The sequence below is a fragment of the Acipenser ruthenus genome, chromosome 10, assembly GCF_902713425.1.
Source record: "Acipenser ruthenus chromosome 10, fAciRut3.2 maternal haplotype, whole genome shotgun sequence".
In the NCBI taxonomy this organism is placed as follows: Eukaryota; Metazoa; Chordata; class Actinopteri; order Acipenseriformes; family Acipenseridae; genus Acipenser; species Acipenser ruthenus.
Window position 1 is genome coordinate 18,303,352 of NC_081198.1, and position 27,784 is coordinate 18,331,135.

The window sequence follows — 27,784 nt, forward strand, 5'->3', positions numbered from 1 at the left end:
TTTTTGTGTTTAAAACCCTTTATTTTCTGTTCTGTTTGGTTATTAAATGCTGAGCGCGATCACGCGCTCAGATTCATCAAAACCCCAAGTCTCTGTTTATTTCCTGCTTCTGGTCTGACGCCACCCACTCCGGCCGTCTTTGTGACATACCCACATTCACGCTCAATGTTATGGCAGCTGGAAGGTTAACACACATACAGTGCGCTCCTTTTTAATACTTGGGAACCATATTATATTGTGCTATTAGTGTTCCTCCTGATGAGAAATAAAGTGCTATTGTAGTGGCATTATAGGGCAAATGGGAGCCAAGACACTACCACCTCATAACCTCTTCCGCAGTATAAAAAGACGCCTTATAAATCGAGAGCCCTGTATCTTCTAGTGCTCTGCTACTTCTCGAAGGGAGAGCAGAGGGTTATGGGATACAAGAGAGGTTCTGGGGCTATTGTACTATCTAGAGTTAAATACATTGTAGCTAACAAAGTAATTCCATAAATATACCTCCAGGGTGAAATGACCAAGCAAATGTAACACTAACTGAAAGAATGGCTTGCAAAAAAATATTTATTTAACCAAGTGTATTATCAGATATTATGCTCATAAATAAAAAAAATACATGCTTACTGTAACATGTTTCTTCCAGAGCTGCACATTTGAGACTATTAATGAATGAATGTGCAAAACAGGTAATATTTCTAGAATTATTCTGTTAGCTACAATCACTTAGAACAGTGCCTGACTGTGGCAAAGTGGCTAGTGAAGGGGAACAGGTGTAGCGGTGATGCGATGCAGGAGTGAACAGGCAGACAACGGTATACAGTGGAAAAATGGTGTTTTATTTATAATCCAGGTCTGGTGACCGTTAACTAATAAACCCCCGGCTATACACACCAATGTGTAAAGCACGGGGATAACAAAACAGGGCACAGTCCCGAACAAAAAAGAACACACGGTCACCAGTCCTGGGTGAGTGCAGTCGTGCTGGTGCTTAGTGCAAACACAAGTATTCTGTGACGCTTAGTGCAGTGGTGCTCCGGATTGTGCTGACCCTCGGCGACAGCTCCGGAGATGTGCTCTAACTGTCTGGTGAAGTAAAACACAAACAATTACCACACAGACAAACACAACACCAAAAACACGTATCACGTCTCTTTTCTTTTCGTTATTGAGAGCTCCTCTCTCAGTCCTTCTCTCTCTCACGTTTAACCCAAACGAAGGAAAAGAACAGCGTTACCCTGGCCCCTATATGTAATCCCGCATGATATCTAGGTAAACGGTTGCAGCTGCCTTTTTACTTGCAGCTGCCCCTTGTTTACCTGTCAAATCAATACGGTCTTACAACAGAGTCTCGCTTCCTTCCAGGCTGACCCACTTCCCGGTCCCGGAAACGAACTGTCAGGCCAGCCCTTCCAGATACTTCTCCTCCCGTTCTTTAGCGCCCTCACAGGTCGGGAGGAAGATTTATCACCAGAACTCATTGTATTTCTGTCACACTGACTCATTTTCTTCATTTTCAAAATCTTTTTAAAGTTTTAAAATCTGTTTCACTGTTACAACAGGGTCTATAAATCTATAACCCTAGCAAATAGCATGAGAATATAAATTATATGAAAAATGCATTTTCAGAATATCCAACATGGGGTACTGTATGTGCAGAAAGCCAAAAAAACAAAATTTTTCAGTACAGGTACCATAAAGAAGCAGTTACCTGTTAATACAGGTTACACTGCCATTGCAAGTCCTTTTTCTAAATAAAAATAATGCTTGGTAAATCCTTGCTATATTTATGCAGAAAAGGTACTTTATATTTTCTGAGTGAAATGTAACCTAATAACTCTGTCGTTTTAATCTGATAATGCCATTTCATTCCCCTCTCTCTTTGAAGTGGTCAAAGAACATGTGTGTCTCATTATTGATGGGGAAGATTAAAGATGCTTTTAACTAGTCAATCCAAACTACTTCCTGTATTGGTGATTGTGGTTCTGCAGTTTGTCTTCGACTGGTCTGCCACTTAATCTGTATCTGGGTGAAATTAACAGAGAGGTTTGTGTGAATATAGACATGAATCACCTTAAGTGAACCAAACCCTGAACTCATTTCCAAAAAAATTGTATTTCTACAGTCACATTACTTCTTCCTGTTGCTGCTTCTGTTACACCTGGGGCGAGTAAATAAGCACAGTGGTGAGTAAAGTGAAGAGATTTATTTGCAGGACCCAATTTTGTAGCACGCATTTCATTTGAAACTTCAAATTAAACAGAGCTTCATTCAGGTTACTCACGACTGATAAGCGCAGCAGCAGGTAGAGGCCAGCATTATCACTTTTATAGAGGGTATGATATTAATCCAACATGATATTCTGTGCTGGCAGGTTAGAATTTCCATAGAGATCTCCTCCCATCTTGGCATTATCATGCATTCTTTTTTCATTTGGATGTTTTTAATTGAAACAAAGCATGTTCATGCATTGACTGAATGCGAATGGTATTTGAGCTTTTAATTTAGAGTTGTTGTTATTATTATTATTATTATTATTATTATTATTATTATTATTATTATTATTATTATTATTATTATTATTTCTTTTGTGAATATACAATATGTGTGTGTACATTTCCATCTAATATTTTTGCCTAAAATATATAAAATATCTTAAATATGAAAGACTTAGAATTGAAAGGTAATCGGAGACAATGTTCATATTCTTATTAAACTTAAAACATTTCTGTGATGTTACCCTTTGATTTTTTGATTGATTAATTCTACGAATCTTCTAACTAAATGTGGCTGAATTTGTGCAGGGCAGATATATATATATATATATATATATATATATATATATATATATATATATATATATATATATATATATATATATATAGATCAATGAAATCACAATCAGAACAATTCAACAGAAAAGTGAATTATCATTTTATTACGCAACAATCATTTCAACAATTAGTTCATTGTAGTATTACACATTGCAAAGTAACACCAAGAAAGGGTTTGCGATTTCAGTTGAGCATTTCACATTCTATATAGCTTTTGCATTTCTTTCGTTTAGCCATTGTTCAAACAAGGGAAACAGTGAATTATTTTTACCAATTCAACACTTATGATTGTTTATCCCTTACCTAATACATTGAAAAATATCATGCCAAGAAAACACATTTTAATGTTTATTAACTGATGTCTAAAATATTTTTTTTTATGTAATGCAATGCTATATTATAACGTATCAGCTTGTAATATTAAATAATATTAATATTAAGAATATTAAAACATGACAAATCTGTGTTTGTCTTAGCACTAAGAGCACTACAAAAAGGAAACCTGAAAGGCACTCTAAAAACGAATGGTACAATGTTAAATAAAGGCAGAAGTTGGATTACTCAGATAACTGATTTTCTGTTTATCTGGGATCGTTATTTTCTCAAGCCACCCGTACTGGAAGTGATCCTCAGCCCCGCTGACAGCCCAGGGAAATCGATATTTCTTATAAGGAGGGTATTGATTCCAGAGATACGACTGGGCTCCTGTGTTTTAGATGCTAATCAGTGCACAGCAGGGCAAGAGTATAAATCACAGGCAGATAAATTGTTTTGAAATGGAATATATATTACTCTTGCAATGGGCCAAAGTAGGGCATCATTTAAAGATGCAGATGCAAGAGGGGGAGAGATGTACTTTTCAACTCCAATTTCATAAAGTGTAATTATATCTAATAAAACTCCTCAGGGGCTAGGAGGTTAGGCTGCTCTCAAAGAGGCAGGTAGCCTGGACTCCATTACAATGAACCAAATGAAAAGCTGCCCTCAAAATTGCACTTTTATTTGTAATGTGTTTTTGATTTTTATCGTAACTTCCCTATGTCTGTACTGCCCCATGCCTAGTTATGCCTCCTGCTAGGAGAGACTGACACTGCAGCTGGCACGTTGGGGGTTTCAGTGAGTGCTCAGCTTGGGCGAATCCAATTAGCTGTTCTCATGCTTGTGTCCTCATAAGCAAATTCAGGAAGCGCCACATGTCTTTGTAGCTACATTATTTCCTTCATATGTCAAGCAAAACTGCATGAGAGCAGTGATTCCAGATCTTTTGATTTTAAACAAGGCACAACATGCTGCTTCTTCTACAGACAAGACCAGGCTTTCTGGGGATACTGTCAGGGCAGTGGAAGCCTGTTTACTTCACCCCAGAGAAACCCAAGCTTAGTCTTGTAGTGTGCTGGCCACCATGTCCTTTTTTAACTAAGACCTACACATTTTGGACACTTGTTTTAGGATATTTGCTGTAGAATGAATTCTTAGCTTAGGTCATAGGTCTATCGTCTTAATGGGTAGTACCTTGGAATTACAACGAATAAGCAACCCTGACAAGTAAAAGGTAATTTGTTTTATTAAGTAATATTTTCCTCAATATGTATGACATCCTTGGTTTTTTTTTAAATAAAAATGTGTGGACTATTTTCCTCAAACTTTTCTCAGCAGAAGGTTACCCTAGAAGCATTACAAGTTGGGAAAAAATAATGGGAAAAATCATTTTTATAATAGCCATTGTCCACTCTTGATGAAGGCTCTAGCGTGTGATAATTGACTTTGACTTTCATTAGTGCCCTCGTCTTCAGCTTGGGATGCATAAGCCCTGTCGCACTCAACTACCACACGGTAGAGCCTTCATCAACGGGAAAAATCAAATGTTTCCTGAAAGCGAAAAATTCCTGCTAAAAACTCCCATCTCTGACTATATGGGGCACTGTAACCTACTTAAAAAATGGAACCTAAAGAAGAGTACTTTACCGCCTGGAAGGCCCGCCTCATTATTATTATTATTTATTTCTTAGCAGATGCCCTTACCCAGGGCGACTTACAATTGTTACAAGATATCACATTATTTTTTGACATACAATTACATTATTTTTTACATACAATTACCTATTTATACAGTTGGGTTTTTACTGGAGCAATCTAGGTAAAGTACCTTGCTTAAGGGTACAGAAGCAGTGTCCCCCACCTGGGATTGAACCCACGACCCTCCGGTCAAGAGTCCAGAGCCCTAACCACTACTCCACACTCTTGCAGTAAATGTAACGGGCCAAAGGCGAGGGTATTCAAGGTAGCAAGAGGGTCTTTGTTAGAGAACAGAGCACTGTGTCTGAGCTGTTCTTGTAACATGTTGAAATAAAGTTCCTAAAAGTAATCAGTCTGCATCCAGGTGTCTGATTTCTACAAGTTGTCATTCAAACCGTAGTTGCTATTGCTGTTGTGGTTACTGTATTGCTGCTGACAGCAAACACTATTCTCAGTTTTATTTATTTATTTAATTACTTTTGTAAACATTATTTGCTGTACTAAATTTAAATGGATAGAATGAATGTCTAAAACAGCAAGGAAGCAGACTTTAGGATACATTGAAAGACAATAACAAAAAAAAAAGTCAATTACATAAATGAATACCTTATTTACATATTTTATGGCAGACTGATTTGGAACAGAGATTAAAGATAGTGTGAAAGGTAACATTCAAGGTCTCTTTCCAGAGATTAGGGACCTCATATTGACCAATCGGGTTAAAGGAAATCTCCGATCCATTTTCTAATCTCGCTTGGGGCACCAGGTGCTCTAAGTTTGGCCCTGTCTCGTCTCTGCAATACAGTTTACAGCTTCAGAGAGTCCAAAGAGCAACTAGACCAATCCCAAGGCTAACATGAGACCAATACCCCAAGGCTAACATTAGTTATGAAGATTAAGGGAACTGAAACAATTTTTGCTTTTTTAAATTATTTCTTATAGGAGTTTGCACACTTAAGACAGAACAGAGGGTAGAGGGCAATTATTTAGCCAAGAACAAAAAAGCATGAGTCATTGGCATCCTTTACAAAGTTCAGGAATTAATCAGCAACTAGGGACTGGATGACCTGAATGGCCTCCTCTTTCCTTACATTGTTATGTTCTACAGTATGAAGAGCTGTCTGTGATAAATTCCAAAGAGGTCAAAAGTTTAATAAAGTTACTGAACTAATTAGTACTTATCAAGACTTTTAGTATTGTTTTATTTTTAGATCATGGTAATATGTATTGCCATTCACTGAAAGTTAATGACTTACTTAATTGACTGGTAACATTCAGACAGGTACATGACTGAGTGAATATTTGGGCCACAGTGTTACTCCTGTACCCTCTGTCTATTTCCTCTGCTTAAAATTCTTTGTTGTTTTTAACACAAGCTGAATCCGCTCAGTTAAGCATCAACTGAGTTTGAGCTTGTCAACTATTCGCTAATGTGACATTTGTCAGCCCAAGCAAATTAATGTCAGCAGAGTCTGGTGATGTATCTTTGTTCTCCCAGCTCGCTGGCTAGATTCTGCTCCTCACTGACAAGGCTCTCCTGCCATTGTGCCAAAAAAAGACTCGGCTCTAAAAATACTCTTTGTAATGAGGGTAGAGAATTGTTTTTTCTTGGCACTGTTAATCTCATTCCAAGCACATTGTTACATAAGTTTAGTGTAATATTGTTAACACGTACAATTACTTCCCCACACTAAAGTCGGAAGGAAGTGGATTTAAGACTGGTGCTTCAGTAATTGCCTCACAGGTGCTTAATCGATACTAACTGTTCTTTAATTAACATTTAAATTGCTATTGATTAAACACATGCGAGTGCCACTGAGATCCTCTACATTAACAGGATATTCATTAAATACACACTTACAGAAACATGTACAGAACTGCATCCAGACCCAACATGTGTCATGCCAATACTGTAACACATTAAAATATAATATAAAATATTCAAAAAAAAATCTGATGAGAAATGCCTTTAATAATACACTGCTTGTGGTGCTCATATAAATCTTAAGAATTTTTCACTTGCCCGTATGAAAAGTTTCCAATAGTAAAAGCATAGCATTGTGTAAAAAAGCATGGTAAAACAGATAAACAGCAAGGTAAACTATGGTAAATCCATGACAAAACTGCAAAAATAGCATGCAGGTTTACAGTGATAAACTTTTATAAGGGCTGTAATGGATCTCCCTCTAGAGCTTGCTCTTCAGTTGAGTGGCAATATTGTCTTTGAATCGTATGGTTTGCAGATCGTGTCCAGCCATTGCCTTTCCATGCAGTTCAATGGACTGAATGTCAAGTCATTACAGTGTTGAACTGTGGGAAAGAATCCCGACCCCTGCGGTTAAAACAGGTAATTTAAATGTCTGTGTTCTTTGCTTTAGAGCTACGTAGCACGTATGCTGGCATGCGAGACACGCAATTCTCTAAAGTCGCTCTGCATCTTGGGGGGCGGTAAATGGATGCGGTTATGATCCCTACGTTTAAACTCCCTGAGGCTGATGAGTTAATAATACTGACATCAGCATGGCCTGTACTTACCTCTCGATTACAGAGCCTGCTCTCGGGCTTCTGGCACATGGATACTCGACCTTGTCACCAGGAGCCCTTGATACGATTACATGCTTATTATTCACTTGATGTTGTTTATTGTCTGTAAAATCAACACCATTGCACGAAAAGTCACGAAACTTGGTAGAGTGGTAGAGGCCTATGGGAAGTTGTGGCAGAGCGAAAACAAAGGTCAAAGGTCACATGGTTTGGCGGCCATATTGGATTTTTCGCTAATTTTGGCCAATTTAAAAAAATCCTCTCCGAAACCTCAATCAGCAGAGATGTGAGACTTGGTGCTCAGACAACCCTAATGCCCTAGATTTAGATTTGTTCAAGAGAAGTCAATTGGTCACATGGTTCGGCAGCCATATTTGATTTGTCAAAAATATTCTAACGTCTTTATCTCTGAAACCGTTATGCCGATTGAAGCGAAACTTTGCATACATAGCCTTGGCAAGGTTGTCTATCAAGTTTGTTCAAAGCAAGACGCTACATTAAAAAAACATGGCTGCCACGAGCCAATCAAATTTCAGCTATGGTCAATTTGCACATATTTGCATATATTGCAGTGTTTATTATTATTATTATAATTATTATAATTATTATTATTATTATTATTATTATTTATTTCTTAGCAGACGCCCTTATCCAGGACGATTTACAGTCGTAAACAAAAATACATTTCAAGAATCACAGTACAAGTAATAATACAATTAAGAGCAAGATAAATACAATGACTTTGGTTCTAGCAAGTACAAGTATGACAAAATACGATTCAATAACGGAGCAGATAATAGTGTCAGTGATAGTTACATCAGGATATAATTAAATACAAAATACTACAGATTAAATAACACTTGACAGATTACAATACTCTAAAGTACAGGATTAGATGCAGTAAAATAGGGGGCAGATAAGAGCAAGTAAAGCACATTTAAGGAAGAGTGATAAGTGTTCAGAGGGAAAAAAAGAGGAGTTCTACAGGTGCTGTCTGAAGAGGTGAGTCTTGAGGAGGCGCCTGAAGGTGGTCAGGGACTGGGCAGTCCTGACATCTGTAGAAAGGTCATTCCACCACTGTGGGGTGAGAGTGGAGAAGGAGCGGGCTCTGGATGCAGGGGAGTGTAAAGGAGGTAGAGCCAGTCTTCTAGTGTAGGAGGAGCGGAGAGGTCGAGTGGGGGTGTAGGGAGAGATGAGGGTCTGGAGGTAGCTGGGTGCAGTCTGTTCAAGGCATATGTAGGAATGTGGTAGAGTGAGAGTAGTAGAGGCCTATGGAAATTAATGTCAACGAAAGAATGAAGTTGATTGGTCACATGGTTTGGCAGCTGTATTGGATTTTTCAAGCCACATTTTTGAATGTCCATAAAATGCAAAACTTAGACAGTCCAGATAGAGTCATGGTTACTATGGAACACATATAGGAAGCCATATATGTTCTATCAGAAAATATCCTTGCCTGTGACCTCTGACCTCTCCTAAAGGTCCAATGTAAAACTGGCATATAACTCCTTAGAGAATGCAGATAGGGTCATGGTCCACTCATATGTTGCTCTTGGCCCCCAGTCATTGCTGCTTGCAGCTATATTTATTATTATTATTATTATTATTATTATTATTATTATTATTATTATTATTCTCTTTTTAGTTTCAAAATGTTAAATGGTACAACTCTTTTCACATCATTCATAAATATCTAGCAGTACTGGAGATGCACAGGTGACCTTTATAAGAAAAAGAAAAGTGTCTGTGTGCTGCAACATTAGTAACCTTACAGATAGTGGGAGTGATAGATCAGATAGACTTGTTAGCGGAGAATAAAGAAGAGTCTTGTGCAGGGCCATCATATCAGACCTGCTTCTAGAAATAGGCTATCAAAAAGGTTATCAGGGAGAACGAGCAACAATCTCTCTCTCTCTCTCTCTCCCCCCCCCCCCCCCCTTTGAGTTTTATAGCAGTTTACATTTTCACAGCCATGAATCATTCTGACATTGTTGGCTTTTGCAGGCTATCGACGTTGCCATGGCAATTGGCTCCCGCAAGTTCAGATCGCTTTTCTTTGCCCCTTTTCCAAATATAACCTTACAGAATCCATTTCATTAAAGCAAAGTAAACTGCAGCAAAAATGTATTCAGAGAGTAAACCCTAGTAACACCATATGGTTATATATACTTTTATGTACAACCAAATTACAAGTAAAGTTTAGTCTTAATTCTAAAATAAATTAAGATACATTTAAATTAAGTACCCATGTCCACATTTCTTAGTATAGACGCTTGCGTTTCTGTGTTTTTGTTTGTTAGTGTTTGTAAAACAAAAAATATATATTTTTTTTTCTCTCCCTCTTCTAGCTTTCAGCTAGTGGTTTATTCCATTTTTGTTTTTCTTATTAGTGTGTCAGTCTTCCCCATGCCCTCTGTTTGTACACGGTGTGGTTCCCTTCTTTCACTGTCTGGTAATAGGGATTGTGTTGATATGTCGGGCATGCCGACACAAAGGGGAGGGGCTCCTTCGCTCTCAGCTCTGCGTTCAGAGAAAGTTCGCTCTTCTTCCTCCTCAGGAACAACAAAAAGACCCAGCATTCCCAAGGAACAGCACAGCTCTGCCATGTCTCCCCCGAGGAAGCGATCTAGAAAATCTTTGCATTCCCGCAGCAGCAGGGAGAGAGGCGCCTTTGTAAAACCAGATGCAGCTGCTGCAGAGATTCCAGCCTGCGCTGCTCAGTCGCCTCTTCCTACCACCCCCCCTTCACCTCTGCCAGTAGGGGGCAGAGTTTCACATTTTTTAGCAAGTTGGCAGAAAATAACATCAGATCCCTGGGTTCTGGGGGGTCATACAGCACTGGTACAGGATACAATGCTGGGCTGAACCACTTTTAACAGGCCACTTGAGCACTGATAGATTGGTCACGTCTCAGGGATGTGCAATTTTTGAAAAAAAACGTGTTGTCCAAGGGACAAATTGCTAGTCAAATACGAAATCATTGACAACTATTACTACTGCTTTGTGGAATTCTGATTTTTCTTGAAGTTTTCAGTTTTGTAACTGCTGAACCCCAGATTAAGGACTTGCGTATAGCCTGACAAAAAGTTTCTCTGCATTTTGTACAGTTTATCTACCAAAATGCAATATTTACAATCTGCAAAGACAAAATAGTTTTTTTTTCTTTTGTTTATTTCTATTATATACTTATTTTTTTAAAATAGTGTACACCATTTTACAGCTGTTTGTCCTCATCTAACATCTTGTTCTGTGATGCCTAACTAGAACACTGCTGCAGCAGGGTGATCCTGGTTTCATACCCTGAGAAACCCACAGCCGGAGGGTTTCCACCAAAGTAATGGCCGAGGTCCTGGGCCTATTGAGCAATAAAACCACCTCACTTACATTGATTGTAGCGAACAAAATAATTACAGGTTGGGGAAACTGCAAAATTACTATCCAAATTTACTGTGATAAAAGTTTTATAAGGGTTCATCCAGAAAAATGCTTTGACCCAGAAGATACCGCTGAGGTGAAATGACCCAGATAGTGCAAGGTTTCAGTATTTAATAGACTGATGTTTAAAAAGAATGCTTTTTTAAAATGGGCTTGGTCAGACAGCAGTTAAATTGCCATTGGAAGAAATCTTGATATTTGAAATAGGTGGCAATTGAGATGGGGAATTCTTATTGTTTGGAAATTAATTATACAATTAAAAGAACAACATTTCAGCAAACAAGCTAGTTCTACAGCCTCTTCATATGTAATCTTGTCGTGTTCTTCTCCTCTATCAGCTTGATATTATTTATCTTATCAACAGGAGAATTCTCTCAGACAACAAATCGGTAAAGACAAATAATTCCAAGGTTATTTATCACTAAAGCAGACTATTGCCCATTCTGTTGCTGTCACCCATACTTCTCCATTCTAACCCCAACCTTATTTTAGATACATCAAAGTGCATTTAAAAAAATTGCAGGAGGCAGTTATAAGAACATAAGAAAATGTACAAATGAGGTGAGAACATTCAGCCTATCTATGCCTGTCTGATTGATCTTAAAACTTTGTGAAGTTGCATTTTAATGGATTTCAGTGATTCAGCCTCAACAACATGACTAGGTAACTGTGACAAGATGGCCGAGGATACTGGCGTTCTCAAGACTCAGAGGCAGAGTATTTTGGCAAATGGTGGTTTTATTTTTAATAAACCACAACATAAATAAAACAAAGAAAACGCCACACAGCAAAATAAAGGGCACAATGGCCAAAACAAAGATTTAAACAAAAATATCTTAAACTAAACATACAAAACTCACAGTCATCGAAACAGCAAACACACAGCCCCAGCACTTCAGTGTTTCTCCTTTGTTCTTCCTTCTTCCCCCGTGCTGCAGCATGGCCAGCTTTATATTGGCCAGCTGGGCCAATTAAACAATTAATGATATAATCCCCCAATTTGGTGATTGGGATCATGTGTGTTTAATTGGCGGCCATTCCAGCTCTGGTCTGTAGCTCCAGAGCCAGAATGGTCCCCAATCACGTGGCCTCTTCCATTAAAGGGGCAGGACAACTTTGCCCTGCCACAGTAACCCATTCCATACACTCACCACTTCCTGTGTGAAGAAGTGTCTCCTTCCCTCTGCCCTAAGTCTAGCTCTGCTTAATTTCCAACTATGTTCTTTGGGCCTTGTTTTGGTGCTGCGCTTAAAATATTGGTTTGTTTGGTTTGTTTGCATGTCCCCTCTAATTCTACTTTGTTCTCGGCTAAATAGATTCAGTTTTCAGTCTATCATACCAGCTCATTTCTTTAAGCCCTGGGAGTGGTCCTGTTGCTCTTCGTTGGACTCTCTCCTGGGTCATAATGTCTCTTTGGTGCTGTGTGACCAGAATTGGAAGCATTACTATAAGTGGAGTGTCACTAGTGCATTATACAACCTCATCGCAATCTCCTTGGATTTGTACTCTACACTTCTGGCTCTATACCCAAGCATTCTGTTTTTCTTTTTGATTGCTTCCCAGCACTACCTGGTTGCTGACAGCATGAGTCAATCAATACAATAATGTGTATTGACCATGTGTTTTGTAAAGTATCATTCTATGTTGAACATTTGGCATAGCTGCTGTGACTGAGAAATCTCATTGAACCTCTCTAGTATTCATATTTTAAAATAAGTAATACTACAGTGAAATGAAGTGCATTTAAGAATTTAAGCTGCTGGCTCTTCGTCCACATTGCAGAGGCTTGGCAGCCGACAAAGCTCTTGTCAGTATGTGTGCCTAATTTATCTGAATTTGTGGGTTATGTCACAGTGAAAAGCTCAACAAGAGAGGTGCCCCCCTGGGAATAGAAGGGAGGTTTTTGTGGTTGTTGTCAAAGTAGAGAGAGGTCATGGATGACTTAGGGGAGAACTGGCACAGCACCTGGCACGTGTGGCATTTAAGCTTTAGTAAAAAAAATTGCCTGCTTTGCGACTCAACATGATAGGTTAACTAAAACACATGGTTAAAAAATGTAGTTATTGATACACAATCAGACTGGCTTGGAGGTTATTATAGTGTACTTAGATATGAGATATACTAAAATTTAAACGGGATTCCAGGGTTTGACCTCACAACCAAAGCTTGTCATCGAACTGTTGGGTTTTTGTCCAGCCCTTGCCTTTACATTTATTTCAAAGAGCGAGGTCAGACAAAAAGTATGATTTGTCAGACAACACAACTTATCAAACAAACAGGGCTAGATTACAGTGTCACCTAGTAGCCCAATTGTACAAGTGACTGTGAGAAAGTTTATTATGATTTTTTGCATATATATATATATATATATATATATATATATATATATATATATATATATATACGTGACAATCATAGCAACAGGGTTAGCAATGGGCAGTAGGAGCCCTTCCGACACACACCAGAATACCTAAGTAATGCTCTGCAGTTTCTCACAATTCTATTGATCATTAAACTAAAACAAAAGTGCTGTATCGATTTATTACACGCCTACGCTGTTCAGACTGAGTTGCAACTTAGTCGGACCCTGTTGACATATTGGTATGTTAAATTCCCCAAAGATATTTATTACCTGTAGGGAAACAAAGCTAAGACTCTACCAGATAATGGTAGGTAATGGTAGGACTTCCTGCTAGGACTTCCAGATATTATCCTTATTGTAATACATGATTAACGCTAATTTTCCAATAGGCTTTGGTTTTTTACAGTCTTTTTATACAAAGTGGTGGTGCGAGACCCGTGTTTAATAAGATCAGGTGGTGGCGTGACACCCATGTATAATAAGGCTGATGATAAAACTGCTAGCCTCAAATTTTAAAAACAAACTACCACCAGCACATGAACAGAACAAACCACTGTCAAAACCAAAACAAAAAACAGTGGCCTGCAGATTTAAATGTTTTATCCACAGAAGACAGGGAGAGGTTTGTGGAAGAGAAGAATAACGGAAGTACTTTTAGTAAGAAATTACCTCAGCCATGTGCCCTCTGTGGAATGCTAAGAAATTTAGTCCGAAGGCCTTCAGAAAGCAGAGGCTCTTGAGTGGTGAGGACATCATCCAACTAGATTATCCAAACAAGCCAAGCGAATGTTCTGCTCTGATTCTTAGTGAGAATACATGTAGTTTGCCTGCGCCAACACCCTTCCTCCCAAAAAAATGTTAAAGAAGTAAATAAATAATAGTTTAAAATTAAGGGAGCGTCGCATTGGCTCTGGCGGTCCTGAGGGTTAGGGATGCAAAACTATGGACTCTTTCTCCTCCTGGCGCTACAGCGGACCATACTGGCCCCTACAGACCAGGCACTTGGGGATCTGAAGCAGACACCTGTAGGGTTGGCCTTTGTCCTTGAGGAGGTAAAATAATAATTAAAGAAAACATCCACTTCTGCGTGCTTACCTAGCTGACTGAGCATTCAGGATTGTAGAACTGAACAAAAAACACATCTGTGGTTACAAAGGACTAAATTAAATGTGCTGACATGTATCCCAAGGGTTGTGTTTGACATAAGGCCTGATTATGCATATACTATATGCATGATTTTATACACAACAAAAAAAATCATATTCAACTTTTCATGGACAATAAAGTTATTTTTGGTGACCTACTTTCTCAATGTACCGAGATTGCATTGGCTATTACAGTAATTGTATCTTACATCTTTATCCCTGAAATGTGATTTTTTTTTTTTAAATAAACACATGTTTAGTGCACATGTAGTTTCATTTTAAAACATCTGGTACCTCAGCAGTGTTTTTTGGGTCATGTTACTAGCTGAAAGCATGTCAGTCAATAAGGACAGCAGAAGTTTGGTTATTATTTGGTAGCCAGTGAAGGGGTGGGGACAGTTCCCTCCTTCAGGTGAGCAAGCAAGTGCAACACTAACTGAAAGCATGGCTTGCAAACAGAGAATCCTTTAAGTGTAGTACCATATAGTATCATGTCTTACAATAAAAATACAAGTCCACTATAACATGTGTTTCTTTCAAAAACGTGTATAAAATGAACAGAAGTACACAACCTGTAAGAGGTATGGAGAAAGTAATTGTAGTTCCATACATTTTCTCTGCTATACACATCCATTCATTCTATATGTCTCAAATGTGCAGTTCTGAGAGAGGAAAACACACATTTTTTAGCAAATATGTATTTTCATTTTAAAACATGATGTCTGGTACACTACTACACTAGGTTGAAGAATTCTGTGTTTGCAGGAAATGCCTTTAGACGGTCTTGCACTTGCTTGGTTATTTCACCTGGAGGGTGAAATTGTTCCCACCCACTAACTGGCTTCTTTTCTGTCAATAACCAACCAGCTGCTTCCCCTAATGGGTGACATCCTTTCAGCCAGTTACATGCTGGTGAAATGACCAAGGGAATAACGCAGCAACAAACCTCCTGGAAGGCATTGCTAGCAAACAGACATTTCTTTAACCTTGTGTTATACTAGAGATCGTGTTTTAAAAAGAATGTTCGCTTTAGTTTGAAACAATTGTGACCTAAGTGGTTAATGGAAGTGCAAAATGGGTAAGAGTTATGGAATGCTTTTGTTGGCTGTTTACTTTCCAACACCAGTAATCTATTTTCAATGTTTCAGATGTATGTAGCTGACATGCTTTCTTTGTTTTCCTCCAGGCCTATTCCGTCTACGATAGTGAAATTGGATACTGTCAGGGGCAGTCGTTTCTGGCTGCGGTTCTTCTACTTCACGTGAGTACCTGTGGGGTTTAGTAATGAACGAAGTGCCTTTATGGGGTGCAGCTAAACACTCCCCTGACAACAGAGAGTACCAGATAAGCCTCCTATTGCTGAGGTAGGCAACTATGGTCCTTGAGGGTCCATTAACGGTTGAATAGATGTAATTACATGATTCAGTATGTTCTGAGCTGGTGAGAGGTTTAATTGGTTCAATTTTATAATTAAGGACTTCAACAAAGACCCGACTGTGTTTCCATCTCTACCCCCTATAACCCTACACACTTCTTCCAATTCAGTGGATAGTATGCTAAATATTCCTTAAGCCCAGATATTCATAACTGAGTATTAGTTTTGTGTTCACTTTGTAAAAAAAGTAGGACGCAGCTTTCAAAATGATACAATAGTACATTGCGTTGTTTCCACTGCCTGGCGCTGCAGGCTGCAGAGCGTTCCAGTGTTTTTTTCCAAACCTGGCCAACTTCGAAAATGTTTGCCGTGCTTCAAAGGTCACTGGGGGATAGTGGGGTCATACCGTGTTTTTTTTTTTTGGAAATGGAAACAAACTAATGTAACCATCGGCTCATTACAAATAAAAAGGAATCTGGTTGAGAAAAAGAGCACAACCAAACAAACAGCTGGGTTTTGTTGTTGTTGTGTTTATCATGAATTAAAAAAAGCAGAAATGCGACTTCTGACTTTTGTTTTGTGTGCAGAAGCAGGATGAACATTGTTCAATTTCACAAACTTCTCTGTTTTCAGTGAATTCAATAAAGCTTAAATAAAAACAATAAAGGAAATGTCATTGCATGCTTTACCCATATGAAAGGAAATTAGCCACAGTGGTAGCAATTTCCCTGTCTGTTTCTTCTCTGCACGTACCTCCTGGCTACGTGATGATGCACTTCCTTTGTAGCCAGTTTTTCTACATCGAGTAAGCGATGCAAAACCTGACCAGATAGTCGTGCTCAGCCGCAGAAGTGGAAACACCCTGTTTTGTTGCCGTGGGCAGCCATAGTCGGAAGCGCCGGGCAGTGGAAAGGGAATGTGTGAACTGCACTTCTCATAGTGTGCACAAGTTAACACACATGTCTTTGAAAAACAATTCTAGAAAACTCGAAAGGTTTGTCATTTAATTTATTATAATTTACTGTTTTCTTTTAAACATACCTGTAGCAGGGCGATTGCCCTGCACAGGGGGAAATTAGTGCTGGTGTAATGTATATGTGGAAATGGGTTTGTTTTGTGTGCTTTTTGGAGTTGTTATGTTTGATCAAATGATTGTTTACAGATGGGCGCTCGATTGAAACTTGCTGCCTGCCTGTCTTCTGTATGTGTCCTCTGTGCATTACCATCATTGGTAGTGTCACATGACCCGTTTGTTTACTTTCTGTTTTGTGTTTAATAAATCCTGCGCACCTGTGCCGGCGTTTCAACTCCAACTCCCATGTCTCTCTGTCTTGCAATGCGGTTACCCACACATGTGACACGACTACCTTGTCACAATACTGTTTAAATATTGATCACTGTGAAGGAATCTTCATAAAAGTACTATATATTGATGTTCAATTCAAATTTGTCGTTTTGTCATTATTCTGACACAGAAAAATGCCAAACCCTATTATAGTGAACACTCTGATATAACGAACATTTCTCCAGGTCCCATGGGGGTTCGTTATAGTGAAGTTAACCTGTATATATATATATATATATATATATATATATATATATATACACACAGTTGTAGTCAAAAGTTTACATACCCCAATGGAAATGTATAATTTCTAGGAATTTCTCGAAAACAAATAATTACAGGAAAAATCTTCTGTAGCATTTTGTGGATAAGGAAAAAAAGTTACAAGACATAGATGTCTACAATTATTTATTTCAGCATTTTTTTTATTTATTAATTTGGGCTTTCATGACATAAACCAAAGTGAGACTTTTTGTATTGATTTATTTATTAGCAAACATATTTGATGCATTGAAGTCTGTATACTGGAAATCTGGGAATCAGTGAGCTCTGCATCTTATACAACTGCAATTAAAAATGTACGTTTTACATACCTTTTCCAATTTCAAAAAGACTTTTAATTTGTGTACCACTGTGTTTTACCCTTATTGGACTTATGTTTTCTGTTTTGCTCATTTTTAAATATGTGCTTGCAATGTGGGAACATACAGAGTGTAAGCATCAGAGGTTACTTTTCATTCATGCAACTGTAGAAAATGTAGTGGATGAAACGTAATTCACTCTCTGAGTGAAGAGCGCTCTTATTCCAAAAGCTAGAAACTAAAAACCCTTCCGCAGTTCCTCCAAGCATGTGTGCATCTTATTAGGATTCCTGTGAAGAAGCATCCCCTGGACTCCACTGACCGGCATCTACACAGCTGCACAGCGGTACCGTCACTGTGAAGAGCTCCGCAATCTCATTACCTTGCCAAGGGGGTCAATGCATACATAAATAAAAACAGTGTTACATGTACCGTCCACACGCTCTCATATGGAGTATGACAAGTGGAATGTGGAAACCTGTTTTGCAAATTCTAGTTCAGTAAGCATTTGAGAAAAAAACAGATTTTAACATGTCTTTGTCCTAGCAGTGAGGGGCAGTAGGAAAGCAAATGAGCAGGGACGGCGCTATACAAATCTCTCAGTATGCAGGAGAAGCACCTGGTGTCAGGATTATTAATGAATCAGCCTGTCTACCTGTAGGAAGTGATTTAGTCAAGGAGACATTTGTAAGCGCAGTGATTAAATACCTGCTTAGCTCCCTCAGATAGGGTGAATTCTGCTCATGGATATTCCATGTGGATGCAGTGATATTGCATAGTACTCTGTGATCAAACTAGAGCAGGTTATTGACATGTAAAGAGGGACATTTTACAATGAAAATGGGTTATAACTCACCACAGTCTCATTTTTATTTAGTTTTGATATAAAAAAAACTTGCAATTAAAGCCTGTAGCTGTAGCCGTTATGTTTTTTCCTGATTTTATATATATATATATATATATATATATATATATATATATATATATATATATATACACACACACTACCGGTCAAAAGTTTTAGAACACCTCCATTTTTCCAGTTTTTATTGAAATTTACGCAGTTTAATGTCTCAATGTACTCTGAAATTAAAGCATAGAACAAATAAACAATTGGAGATAAAAAAGAAATCATGGAATCGTTTTGTTTAACAAAATTTAATCTAAATTTTTGACTCCTCAAAGTAGCCACCTTTTGCAGATATAACAGCCGAACACACTCGTGGCATTCTTTCTACAATGGAAATCAAATACTGTTCGGAAAGTTCTTCCCAACACTGTTGCAGAAGTTCCCACAAATGTGTTGCACTTGTAGGTTGCTTTGCTTTCACCCTTCTGTCCAGTTCATCCCAAACCAGCTTGATGGGGTTTAAGTCTGGAGACTGTGCTTGCCATTCCATGATTTGAAGCCTACCGTCTTGTTCTTTTCTTCTAAGGTAGTTCTGACATAGCCTGGAGGTATGTTTTGGGTCATTATCTTGCTGTAGGATGAACCCCTGACCAACTAGGCGTATACCAGAGGGTATTGCATGGCGCTGCAAAATGCTGTGGTAGCAGTTTTGGTTCAGGGTGCCACTCAAAATGGGTAAGAGGCAAAAGAGCCCCAGACCATCACGCTTCCTCCTCCATGTTTGACAGTTGGTGTCACACACCGAGGAACCATCCTTTCGCCTACTCGACGGCGTACAAAAACCCTGCGTGATGAACCGAAGATTTCAAATTTTGATTCATCGGTCCAAAAGACCTTCTTCCAGTCTTCAGTAGTCCATTGGCGGTGCTTCATGGCTCAGGCAAGCCTCTTTTTCTTATTTTGCCATCTTAGCAATGGCTTTCTTACTGCCACTCGACCTGTCAAACCTGCAGCTCGAAGTCTTCTCTTCACAGTTGAAACTGAGACTTGCTTACTTCGACCAGTGTTAAGCTGTGCTTGAAGCTGTTGTCCTGTGAGCTGCCTATCACGCAAGCTGTTGACTCTCAGAAACTTGTCTTCTGATTCTGTTGTGGCTTTGGGTCTGCCAGACCTCTTCCTGTCAGAGTTTCCTCCAGTTTCCAAGTGCCTTTTGATGGTGTAGGAAACTGTACTCACTGACACCTTGGCTTTCTTTGCAATTTCTCTAAAGAAAAGACCTACACTTTTAAGGGTTATAATGGTCTGTCTGTCTTCCTTTGTTAATTGCCTTTTTCTCGCCATTATGAGAGCAATATACTACTTCCTGCAGTACAATACTGTCCAAATAATGCTTAAGAGGGTGTAGTAACACAGTCTGTTCCAACACTGCTTTTATACAGACAGAGGGTTTGTAAGTAATCAACAAAAGTTGGGACACCTGTAGGAATTGTTAGCATCAACTTTCAAGGCTTAATTTACTTCCATTGCTGCAGAACAGCTGTAAGTTGTTAAACTATTACTTGTTCCCTGAAAAAGGCCTTTTTGTATAACTCTCAAATGTACATTATTTTTCAGTTTTTGGTAACCTAAACTTTTTTTTTTTTAACCTCTGGCAGTTTACCGCTTACCTTTGTACCATTTCAGGTTATTCACTGGACTTGAACTGCTTAAATTTCAATAAAAACTGGAAAAATGGGGGTGTTCTAAAACTTTTGACCGGTAGTGTATATATGGGTCATTCCACGCCAACTCAACCAGAAAAGGGACATTTCGTTGCCCGTCCGTCTTAGATTTTCCTAGAAAAATTCACCTGTATCCAGACAAACAATTGAAAATCTAGGCTCCTCTTCTAAGCCCTGTTCTAAATAGCTGCACAAGCAAGAGATTATGGAAGGCATTTCAACGTCCAGAGAACACAGGGAATTAAATGGGAAACGTTCTTTTTTTTCAATGTTTTTTTTTCAATAGATTACATTTTAAAGAGAAAGACACGCTGAGTTCAGAAATGATTTTTTTTTAAAATGTCCCCTTCGACCTGTGACCTTACAAAGGTCAACCTAAAGTGAGAAAGGGACCTTGACCAGAAAAATCAGCCTGGGCGCAATTTAGATGCTAACACCATGTGTAGCACCTTGTTCTACTTGTATTGAATAGGGCTTTTCAGAACAAAATACTAGCAGCACCCTACTCATTGCTGGCAAACTGCAAGACGAGGGGTAACTGACAAGTTTTATTCGAACTTCAGCCTAACCCTTTACCCTGTAGGGGGACGTGGGTCCTAAAATGTAAGTATTGCTATAAGACACTTAGGAACCAGTCTTATAAATTCTGTGAAAAACTTTGGTTTCAAGTTCCACCACTGGTCATTAAACCCCCTTGAAAGTTTAGGCCGTAATAACTTGTGTGGGAGATGTTGATGAGTTGTACAAGCATCAAGCAAAATGTTATGGATTTTTGGCAGATTTTTGAAGTTGCATTTGTCATGCTTACAAGCATTGTTTATGGCTACTTTGGTGAGGCTAAAGTGCCACATAGTTCTATCCAAACTGGCTATTTCTTCAACTTTGCATTCTCTGAGGATTGATCTAGAGGAAAAAGTAACAGTATGTGCTTCCACAGGCACTAGCTTGGAGCTGAGGAGTTATGAACTTGAATGGGACTTGGGACTTCTTCGTTACGATGACACATTTGAAACTACCAAAACCCTACTTGTATGTATATATGGAATGACCCACATATACAGACGTGCTCAAATTTGTTGGTACCCTTACAGCTCATTGAAATAATGCTTCATTCCTCCTGAAAAGTGATGAAATTAAAAGCTATTTTATCATGTATACTTGCATGACTTTGATATGTCATAGAATAAAGCAAAGAAGCTGTGAAAAGAGATGAATTCTTGCTTATTCTACAAGGATATTCTAAAATGGCCTGGACACATTTGTTGGTACCCCTTAGAAAAGATAATAAATAATTGGATTATAGTGATATTTCAAACTAATTAGTTTCTTTAATTAGTATCACACATGTCTCCAATCTTGTAATCAGTCATTCAGCCTATTTAAATCGAGAAAAGTAGTCACTGTGCTGTTTGGTATCATTGTGTGCACCACACTGAACATGGACCAGAGAAAGCAAAGGAGAGAGTTGTCTGAGGAGATCAGAAAGAAAATAATAGACAAGCATGGTAAAGATAAAGTCTACAAGACCATCTCCAAGCAGCTTGATGTTCCTGTGACAACAGTTGCAAATATTATTAAGAAGTTTAAGGTCCATGGAACTGTAGCCAACCTCCCTGGGCGCGGCCGCAAGAGGAAAATTGACCCCAGATTGAACAGAAGGATAGTGCGAATGGTAGAAAAAGAACCAAGGATAACTGCCAAAGAGATACAAGCTGAACTCCAAGGTGAAGGTACGTCAGTTTCTGATCGCACCATCCGTCGCTTTTTGAGCAAAAGTGGGCTCCATGGAAGAAGACCCAGGAGGACTCCACTTTTGAAAGAAAAACATAAAAAAGCCAGACTGGAATTTGCTAAAATGCATATTGACAAGTGTCACAAAGACGGCCGGAGTGGCTGGCGTCAGACCAGAGCCAGGAAATAAAATGACAGAGAGGTGTGGTTTGGTGGAGCTGAGCGAATGGTTTCGCTCAGCATTTAATAAATAAACAGAACAGTTTCAAGTTATTTCAGAGAAAATTGTGCATTCTTCGTTTTTTGTGGAGGGGTACCAACAAATTTGAGCACGTCTGTATATGTGTGTGTGTGTGTGTGTGTGTGTTTATATATATATATATATATATATATATATATATATATATATATATATATGAATTTTTTTTTGGTATATAGACTGCCGGGCCTCCGAAACTACTAATATGGGGTTGGTCCACTGTTTGCCATGATCACAGCTTTGACAAGACATAGACTCTGCAAGGTACTGGAAGGTGTCTCGAGTGCTGTTAATCCATGCTAATATTTCACACAACTGGTGCAGAGAGGTAGGCAGAGAATCGTGATGACGAGTGTGTTGTCCAAGTTCATCCCATACATGCTCATTTAGATTTAAGATACATGACATTTTTGTCATGCTCCTCAAACTATTCATGCACAATTCAGGCATGGTGGATGGATGCATTATCATCTTAAAAATTCAGCCTTCCAAAGTAATTAAGGGATCCAGGGTATACCAGGATAACTTTCCCCCCACCAGGGCTATGTCAAATCCAGTCAGGTAAATACGTCCTAATGAGGTGGCCGGCCAGGGTATTTTCAGAACAAAGTGACCCTCTAACCATGCTTGCTTTGTCATTGGGTCACGCTGTTCATTATTATCTCCCACTGGGGATGACATCCCCTGCAAAAGAAATGTACTGGAGGCATGTTTGCATATGTCTGGAGAATCACTAAACCAATTGTCATGAAACTTGGTATGAACATTAATTAGGGTTAGTTTTTGATGCTGGGGATATATGGGGGTGCCTTTCGGTCTGTCCGTTCATTCATCCATCCATCTGTATTTATATAAGGAGAATTGCAAATTGTGATTAATACATTCATTGCTAATTCTGTACTTATATACTGTTGATATATGTCATGGTCATCAACTTTCCTACTGTTGGCTCTAATTTTGAATTTACAGCCGTGGCGGTTGACATGTGCTACTGGTAAAATTACTGACGGTTTCAGCATTATCCTAAAACTGAAGGCAAGAAAAAATAGATATTAACCACAAGAGACCTCTGCGGCCATATAAATGAAAAGATTTATCCAACCTTCCCTTTCAGAGGAAAGCTGCCACCAGAAGAAAAAACAGTCATAAATCTGAGCGGAAGCTAACGGTCAGTTTATCATTGCACAATTATTTATCTATTATGTAAGCCAGTGGTGTAGTGGTAAATAAAAAAGTGGGTAAACGCCCTTGTTTGGTGCTACAGGCCATTGTTTCCATTTTTTTAATTGGGTTTGGAGGATGTCAGGAGCAAAAATGAAAGACATTAAAATGCATTTCTAGCACTCGGTTCCACAGGCACAGTGACAACATTGTTTTAAAAATGATTTTGGTTTTGTAAATAGCACAAAATAAAAAGTCTCCAAGGCAAACAAAATGCACACATTATAAATGTCAGAGCTCTGGAAAACCTTGTTTAAAAAAAATAGTTGAAGCCCTCTCCCAAAAAATAAATAAACCAATGTCCCCCTATCCAAATAGTTGTTGTTCAGAACTGTAACAGGGTTTTGTTACCTGCTACGTCAATTGTGGGTGTCTGCTGAATGACCAGAGACAGCTGGGTGCAAGTGAAAACACCACTCAAGCATCCACTTTTTGGGGGCGGACTTATTTCGTCACAACGGTCCTGTTTCTGGAGGATTTATTATCGAGCTGGCATGGTTTATTCACAACAGACGATAAACTGACAGCGACACAAGTATGACCTAACGTTTGTACTGTGAAAATATATGTCACACCAGGCCATCTTTTAAAAATATACACTAAAGTTATATAGTCTTTTTTAGACTATGATAAAATCCATGCTGTATGTATCCACTGCACAATGTGAGAGTGCGCTTCACGTGAACAGTTCTTTGAGCTTTCTTTCACGGGCTAGGATAAAGGCTACTAGCACGGCCCGCAGCTCCATTGTGTCTAACAACAGAACATTAACAAAACATAACAACCAGAACATTAACAGAACATAACAACCAATCACAGAGCACTCACTCACACACACACACACAGAACACACAGTCCAGTGACCACGCCACCTGCTCGCGCCGCAGTTATGAATGAGAGCTCTCAGCTGTCAGTCATGCCGCAGCAACACAGTTAAAATATTTTGTCTTTAACCCAGGATTTGCATATCACAGGAGAGTAGAAATGAGTAAACTCTGTATCCCTTATATGAGAATGAGTAAATGCTATATTGCCCAAATTAAAAGTGGGTAAATGGTATTTACCTGTGTATACCTTCGATACACCACTGATGTAAGCTGTTTAGTGATTTGTGGCCTGCCAGCTGTCATTTACTTAATATTTGTCTAGTTTTATACCCCTTCTCTGCATCCCACACTACGTGGCTATGATTAATGGCTTATACAGCTCACTGATAGACATTATTATTATTATTATTATTATTACTATTATTATTATTATTACTATTATTATTATTATTATTTATTTCTTAGCAGGCGCCCTTACCCAGGGCAACTTACAGTTATATACAAAAAATACATATCAAGAATTACAGTACAATTAAGAGCAAGATACAAAATACAATTACTTCAGTCCTAATGAGCAAATACAAAACACAGTACGATTTGATATCGGGGCAGGTCAAGAGCAGATAACAGTGTTGATACTTACATCAGGGTTAGATATGAGTGCAAATGAAATACAAAATACTATAGATTGGGCTAAGTGCAGGGGGAAGATGAGGAAGGGATGAAAAGGAGGTCAGATTTCGAGAGGTTGAGTTTGAGGTGATGCGAGTGCATCCAGGAGGAGATAGCAGACAGAGATACGGGTGGGGATGGTGGGGAAAGAGGGAGGGGAAGGAGAGGAAGATCTGAGCATCATCAGCATAGAAATTGGTATGAGAAACCATAGGATGGTTTAATGAGGGGGCCCAGGGAGCGGGTGTAGAGAGAGAACTGGAGAGGACCGAAGACATGTGCCTGAATAGAGCTGGGCCACACAACCTGGAAAATCAATTTTGTGCCTAACTTACTTATGCTGAATAAAGTTGGTCATCTATTTTGCAACAGATGCTGGCTTCCTATTTTCAAACTAAGCAACAACATTAAGATCTTGTAAAATACAATGCAAAGCGTTATTTAGAATTCTGCATATATTCTATTACTAAAACCACTTTTAAAAGTATGTATTCACATTTTATACACTCAACGTGGGCAGCAGTGTGGAGTAGTGGTTAGGGCTCTGGACTCTTGACCGGAGGGTTGTGGGTTCAATCCCCAGTGGGGGACACTGCTGTTGTACCCTTGAGCAAGGTACTTTACCTAGATTGCTCCAGTAAAAACCCAACTGCATAAATGGGTAATTGTATGAAAAAATAATGTGATATCTGTATAATGTGAAATAATGTGATATCTTGTAACAATTGTAAGTCGCCCTGGATAAGGGCGTCTGCTAAGAAATAAATAATAATAATAATAATAATATGAGTCAATGTTGAGTATTAGCCAAAGGATTTTCTATTGTATCTAAATGATACAATAGAAAAATAATTAAAATAATTGTAGTGAACAAAATAGTTCAAAAAATGTTATCTTTTAAAAGAAATGTGTTTTAGCTAACATGTATTTTCATTTTAAAGCATGATATCTGGTACTACACTAGGTTAGAGACATCTCTGTTTGCAAGCCATGCTTTTAGACTGTCTTGCACTTCCTGGGTCACCTGGAGGGTGACACTGTCCCCACCACTTCATTGCCTTCTTTCCTGACAATAACAAATCAGCTGCTTCCTCTGCTGACTGAAATGCTTTCAGCCAGTAACATGTCCCAGAAGACACTGCTGGGGTGAAATACCCAAGGAAGTAAAGTAGTAATAGACTTCCTGGAAGGCAAGATGAGCAACATGAGTATTTGTTTTAACCCAGCATAGTAACAGGTGTCTGTTTAAAATGAAAATACGGGTTTGCAGTGTGCCCCGCCCCTGTACGTGTCTTTGTGTTTCATGTTGTCTGTTATATGTGGATATAGTGGTGCACGGGATATAAATGGGTCTGTATAGCACAAGTGATTTAAAATATATAGTTGGATTTAGGCATGAGGATTGCACAATCACTTCACGTGCAGATAAAGTGTGTATTAATATGTGAACACGGGGGAGTGCACAGATTAGTTCACATGCTGGGATTCAAGTGAATAATTAATTAGTAATTGAATCCCGGCAGAATTGTATATATAGATGCACAAAGCACTCACTCGGGGTTGGGTGTACAGTGCAGAGGTACAGGAGAGAGAGAGAGGAGAGAATTTAGAAAAAAAAAACAATTGATATCCGTGCTGACCTGAATCAGCACGATACTTGTTGTTTGTTTAGTGTTAGTCTGTTTTGTCTGTCTATTTATTTTGGCCAGTGCCGTTTGTTTTGTGTATAAGTGTGTCGTTTTGTTCAAACCTTTTATTGTATTTGTGTATTATTAAAAAGCACTGCAGCACCTTTGCACTTAACTCAGCTGTGTCCTGCCTCGTTTCTGGTCTGACATCACCCCTGCAGCCAGCCTGTCCACACCGACCTATGTAGCTAATGAATGTGCTAAATGAGGGTTTGAATTATTTTGTTTTCTTACAATTACTTTAGAATGTAGCAAAATAGACAGGAATGAAACACTAAACAAATCTGGGATTCTAGAGGTTAATTGTGAGCTCTGAAATTGAAGGCTGTTACCTAGGAACCTATAAGGTTCTCAATTATTACACATTTACGGCTCAGGGCGCCGGGAAACGGACCAGTTGTCAGTTTTTGTTGGGTCATGGAGCATTGTAAGCTGTCAATTGGTTTGAAGTTGGCCCTCATCATCTCAATAACGATGCTTGAATTGGAGAAAAACTAAATTCAGGCAAGTGTGACAGTCTGGCATCAGGTTCTGTGTTTCTGAAACTCCTGAAGGTGGAAACAAGGGGAACAGAACTATATATATATCATCTACAATTTCCTAATTACATTTCTTAACTGTTTAATATCCTGTTACATGTGTTCTGTATGATTTGCTATTGATTTTTCTACTTAGATAATATTTACTGTGCTCACTAACTATTCCAACAAAAAATGCTGTGGGAAAGTACGTAACAGTACAATGGTGTATGTCAAGGGCTTTTCTCATAGTCTAGGGTGCAAATATTAAAGTATTACATTACATTACCTGTGCTTTGTCCTGTGTTGTCTGTATTGCTGTTATTTTTTAAATATACTGTAATGACCTTGTTTATTTACCTATGATGTGTGAATAATAAAAAAAAAAACTATCAGGAATATGTTAAAAAATAAATAAATAAATACTGCAATGTGGTAAACAGCAACTACAGCAAAGGAAAGTTTTGCTAAATCTGTACCTGAAAAGCTTGTCTTGAAAATCCTTACGCTTGTATGTAGCTAACAAAGTTGAAAAGTCACATCGACATATGACTGGAATGGAATGAGAAAGGCTTTTAGGTCCCACCACTTAGGAGGCTCCAGACAAGTAGAAAGCAACCCTGTAAAAGCTTACCAAAAGCATAGCAAAGTACAATAAAGCAT

At 38.6% G+C, this 27,784-nt stretch overlaps 1 protein-coding gene across 3 annotated transcripts in view; it reads left to right on the forward strand.

Moving 5' to 3' along the window:
- The window catches only part of rabgap1l (RAB GTPase activating protein 1-like), a 358,860-nt gene that overhangs the window by 227,375 nt on the left and 103,701 nt on the right, over positions 1 to 27,784 (forward strand). For all 3 annotated transcript variants that reach the window (XM_059031914.1, XM_034016161.3, XM_059031912.1), the window contains exon 15: positions 15,520 to 15,594. In XM_059031914.1, coding sequence (XP_058887897.1) covers positions 15,520 to 15,594 — 75 coding nt within the window. The remainder of the gene's footprint in view (positions 1 to 15,519; positions 15,595 to 27,784) is intronic.